The 5,067-nt window shown below is 65.9% G+C and overlaps 1 protein-coding gene across 1 annotated transcript in view; it reads left to right on the top strand.

Annotated features, from left to right (window-relative positions):
• The window catches only part of SKI (SKI proto-oncogene), a gene marked incomplete at its 5' end in the record, with an annotated part of 63,018 nt that overhangs the window by 57,104 nt on the left and 847 nt on the right, over positions 1-5,067 (top strand). Inside the window, 4 exons of the mRNA XM_029945944.1 lie at positions 3,611-3,733; positions 3,901-4,019; positions 4,612-4,871; positions 4,964-5,064. Coding sequence (XP_029801804.1) covers positions 3,611-3,733; positions 3,901-4,019; positions 4,612-4,871; positions 4,964-5,064 — 603 coding nt within the window. The remainder of the gene's footprint in view (positions 1-3,610; positions 3,734-3,900; positions 4,020-4,611; positions 4,872-4,963; positions 5,065-5,067) is intronic.

Genomic DNA, 5,067 nt, shown 5'->3' with positions numbered 1-5,067 from the left:
CTGAGCTGGTGCTGGAGCTGAGCTAGTGCTGGAGCTGGAGCTGGTGCTGGAGCTGAGCTGGAGCTGAGCTGGAACTGGAGCTGAGCTGGAGCTGGAGCTGAACTGGAGCTGAGCTAGTGCTGGAGCTGAGCTGGAGCTGGAGCTGAACTGGAGCTGAGCTGGAGCTGGAGCTGAGCTAGAGCTGGAGCTGAGCTGGTGCTGGAGCTGAGCTGGAGCTGGAGATGAACTGGAGCTGGAGCTGAGCTAGAGCTGGAGCTGAGCTGGTGCTGGAGCTGGAGCTGAGCTAGAGCTGAGCTAGAGCTGAGCTGAGCTGGAGCTGGAGCTGAGCTGGTGCTGGAGCTGGAGCTGAGCTAGAGCTGAGCTAGAGCTGAGCTGAGCTGGAGCTGAGCTGGAGCTGAGCTGAGCTGGTGCCAGAGTTGTTGCTGGTGCTGGAGTTTGTGCCGGAGCTGGTGCTGTAGGGGCTGTGAATGGCTGCGGACCAGCCCTGCCTCGCAGGGGAGAATGCCGATCTCGCTGCTGGGCATCTAGGTTTGTTCATCTGCCTGGCAGTCAGGTGGGAGCAGCCTCTCTTTACTGGTGCATCATCCCAGAACTGGACACCTGCGTGATGATTCATGTGTGTTGTGGCAGCCAGAGCTCTGCACAGAAGTCAGGCCGTGGCCTCGGGCCTTGGGCCAGCGCCTTCAGCCAGCATTTGGATCGTCTCTCTCCCCTCCCATCCCCCACATACTTTTTTTTTTAATGTGCAGGGTGGCCCCCAAGAAGTGATGCATGGGGTGTGGCAATGCAGGCCCTGGGGACCGCTCCTGGGTTCAGGGCGGCCTCGTAGGGCACAGTGGTCACGAGCTCGTTCCCCCAGAGCACGCGAGGCTCTGCTAGGGCCTCTCTCCCAGGAGTCGTGCATCTAGGGTCCCCAGATGCCAGGTCCAGGCTCCACTCTGCTGGGATGCGGGGCTCCGGGCAGGGTGCAGAGGGGCCAGTGGCGGAGAACCCAAAGCCATTCTTCCACTCTGCCCTGCCTCTGGGCCGTGGCCCAGGCTGTCCTGCTGTGCATTTGGGGCTCAGGCGCTGAAATGTGGCCTTTGCGGGTGTGCGATGCCAGAAGCTGTCGTGGCTTTGGGCGCCACGGACCCTCTTGTCCACCCTGCTCGCTGCTCTTGGGTGGTGGCCGTCCTGACCCCACTCTACTCGTATCTGATGGAGCCCACGTTTTGGTGCGTCTGTCTTGACGAACACCCCCCACTGATGTGAAAGTCAGGTAGTAAAGTCACTCCTAGATCGTACCCAAATCCCTGCAGACCTACAGAGGTCCCCCGGTATAAAGTGTGCGAAACCCTGGTGCGGGCTGTCCCCTCCTCCCCTGAGGACCCCACACCGCTGCCCAGCAGCCCTGGGTGCGCGCCTGGGCCGTCCACAGCCAGCTCTTGGACAGAGCGGCTGCCCCGCGGCAGGACTGCCCCCGCCACGCTGTCCCAGACACGGCACGGGTCCTGTGCCGGGGCGCGTGTGCAGTGGCGCGTGCTCTCACCCTCGTGTGGGACCCCTGACGGTGGGTGTCCACGGGTGGTGCTGCGGTCAGCTGCTATGGCCCTTTTGCTCTGTGTGGGGCCACCGGCGGGGCCTGGGGGCCACCCCACCCCCTCACGGCCCTGGCTGTGTCCTAGGCCCGGAAGCCTGCTCCCTCCTTGAGATCTGTCAGCCCCGAGGTGTGGCGTGGAGGCCTTGACAAAGGTCAGAAACCAGACCGAATGTCCTTACGTGCTTGCTGACCTCTTGCTGAGTAGGGCTCATGGGGCAGTTTTGTCCCTGGGGACCAAGTGCGCCCTGCTGGGGACAGTGGCCTTCCAGGCCTGAAGAGGTTTGTCCTGACATGGCTGTCCTTGGCGGCCCCTTCCTGCTTCTCTCTGCCCTTGAGAGAAGGGGCGCACGGGGGTTTTTCTTGCTACAGGAATCCCGGAGGGGCTGTTCCGTTCCTCTCCTGGGCTTGACAGCGCAGGGTGGGTGGGGGTGACGGTGAGGCTCTGGCCTCTGGAACTGATGGGCTCGTTTTGAGCGCTCGGAGCTTGCAGGCCGGGTCCCTGCCGGGGAGCCTGCCCCCTCGCTCCCTGCTGTGTGGATGGGGCTCTGGCCAATGGGCACCAGGCGCCACTCGCCAGCCCCCATGCGTGTGGGGGTGGCCCCGTAGGCGGAGTCTTGTGACACCCCCGGAGTCTCCCTGAGGTTTCTCAGAAGCTGCAGGAGCTGGCGCCAGGCCTGCGGCTTTTCTCCTGGCTTTTCTCTGCGGCTGGCTTCTTGCCCTCCCCGCCTCCAGCTGCTCCGCTGGGTGACCGCCCCCGCCCGGCCACTCGCCACCCCCACAGGCGGACGGCGCCGGCCTCTTGCCCCTACGAAGCGCCAACAGGCGGGTCTTTCTTTCCTGAGCGAGTCTTTCACAGCCGAGCAAACAGTCCACAGCCGTCTGTGGGTTCACTCGGATGCGCCTCCCAGGAGCTGGCCGTGTGCCCCTTGGCTGCGGGGCCGCTGGTTCTGCGTGAGGACAGAGGCTGGTGTGTCCCCGCACAGGTCCTCCCGCTGCCTGTCTGTCCCCCGACAAGGGCTGCCACGGGGGTTCTGGGGGCCCCAGGAACACGTGTGCAGGCAGCCGTGTGCTGGGCTTGGTCAGGCCCTTCCACTGGGACCCTCTGTCCGCAGGCCATGTGCCCGGGCTCCAGTCAGCCCTGTGTCTCTTGAATTTGGTGATGACGGCCCTGGTGAGGGGGACACCTTGCCTGACCACTCACCCCCCCGCCCCCATCTCCCTCCCAGGCCGGTTCTGCGATACAGCATTTCCCCACAGGTTCCTGGAGCGCGGAGGTGGCCCTGCGCCCCAGCAGGTGACAGTGTGTCAGTCTGTGGTATGGACCCCATTATGGCTGCCCAGGGGGGAGGCACGGTCCATGTCCTGCAGACTGTGTGTCCCCCCACGAAGAGACCCCATCTCCCTCAGGTCGTGCGCCGTCAGGTGGTTCTCCTGACGTCTGCTCGGGAGGCCGCGCCAACCGCCAACTGACAGAGCTTGGGGCCCCTGGGAGTCTGGGGGCAGCTTCTTGGACCTTTGGCAGCAAGGCCCGTGTCCCGAGACTGTGTTGTACACTTGGTGGGAGGGGTTGTCTCTCTTTTTTGATAATGTTTGCTTTCGGGGTGGGGGGGGTTGCCCTCTGGCACCATGGTGCAGCTGCCCCCTCCACCCCCCAGCCGATGGCAAGTCTTCGAAATTCGGCTTGTCATGTAGAAAGCTGGGGACCAAGGGCCACCCCTGACTGGCCCTACCCTTGGCCAGTGAGCCTGCCTGGACCCTGGCATGACCACTGGGAAGAGGCCAGGGTCTGCAGCCCCCATTGGCCACCGGGGCTGTGGGGAGTGGCCGTCCCCTTGAGTCCCTGCCCTGGGCCTCCGGTGGCCACAGGGGGAGGTCAGGGCATGGGAGCCCTGAAGATGCGCCATGGCGCTGTTCTCACGGAAACGGCCTGTCCCTTTCTGGAGTCCGGGCCCACACGTCGCTGCACACGCCTGGTGCCAAGAGCGTGGATGCCCCCGGAGGCCCCGGTGACAACTTCTGTGTTGTTCACAGGTCTCCTCGGAGCCCCCGGCCTCCATCCGGAAAACAGATGACGCTCCCTCCCAAGTCCCCACGTCTTCTGAGAAGGACAAACAGTCTGGCTGGCTGCGGACCCTGGCCAGCTCCTCCAGCAAGGTTGTGCGCCAGCCGGGCAGCAGGGGCGGGGCGGGGCAGGGGTGCAGGGTGGGGGGACACGGGGCTGGGGGCTGGGCAGCAGGTGTGGGCAGGGCGTGTGTGGTGGGGGGCAGGGCGGGGGTGCGGGGCTCCGCACTCCTGCCTCTGACCCCTGGTGCCTCTTTCAGCAGAGCCTTGGCTGCGTTCACCCTCGTCAGCGCCTTTCCGCTTTCCGACCCTGGTCCCCTGCGGTTTCCACGAGTGACAAAGAGCTCTCCCCACACCTCCCGGCCCTGATTCGAGACAGGTGAGTCCTTGCCCTGCTGGCTGCTGGCAGACCTTTCCTTTACGTGGCCTCCCAGAGTTGTTCTCAAATGGAGCGGATGTGATTCCAGCGAGGCTGTCGTTCTGCACGTCTCATGACCGGCCCCCACCCCTCCCGGGGCCCCTCGAACGCCTGAGTGCAGGGGGGCGCGTGCTCAGTACAGCAGGTGAAGGGCCCCGAGTCTGTGGGCCTGGGGCTCCCTGTTCCTGCCTGCTGCCTCCGCTCTAACCACCTCCACACGGGGCCGTGGGGCAGTGGACCAGCCCCGTCTAGTGTCAGCGCTGTGCGTCAGTGTGGGGTCGGCCTCGCGGGCTGCATGCACAGACCCGGCTCCCCAGTCCACGTGGTCCCAGAGCGCCGGTCCTGTTGACAGCATCCTGGCAGGCACGTCTAGAGTGTCTGCTGCTCCCTCTCCTTTGGGCCGCCAGCCGCCCCAGGGCGCCCGCTCGGGCCTCTTCCTCCGCACCTTCCAGGGGGGCGCGTCCCACGATGAGCCTTCACGAGCTGGCCACCGTGGGGGACGCTGGGGTGGGGACAGATGCCTGTGGCCCCAACGCACCCCCCACCCCTGCAGCTTTTACTCCTACAAGAGCTTTGAGACGGGTGTGGCCCCCAACGTGGCCCTGGCGCCGCCAGCCCAGCAGAAGGTTGTGAGCAGCCCGCCCTGTGCCACCGTGGTCTCCCGGGCCCCCGAGGCTCTGGCCACCTGCACCCAGCCGCGGAAGCGGAAGCTGACGGTGGACACGCCCGGAGCCCCCGAGACGCCGGCGCCTGCGGCCGCCGCAGAGGACAAGGACTCGGAGGCCGAGGTGGAAGTGGAGAGCAGGGAGGAATGTACGTGAGAGCCGGGCCCCCGCCCGCCCCGGCGCGGTGTCGCCGGCCATGCGGCGAGCGCTCTGACGCCCGCTCCCTCTCTGTCTCCGCAGTCACCTCCTCCCTGTCCTCCCTGTCCTCCCCGTCCCTTACCTCATCCAGCTCCGCCAAGGACCTGAGCTCCCCAGGCGTGCACGCCCCGCCTGCCGCGCCTGCT

Source organism: Suricata suricatta, chromosome 8 (genome assembly GCF_006229205.1).
Source record: "Suricata suricatta isolate VVHF042 chromosome 8, meerkat_22Aug2017_6uvM2_HiC, whole genome shotgun sequence".
In the NCBI taxonomy this organism is placed as follows: Eukaryota; Metazoa; Chordata; class Mammalia; order Carnivora; family Herpestidae; genus Suricata; species Suricata suricatta.
This window is presented reverse-complemented; position numbering and strand designations above follow the sequence as displayed.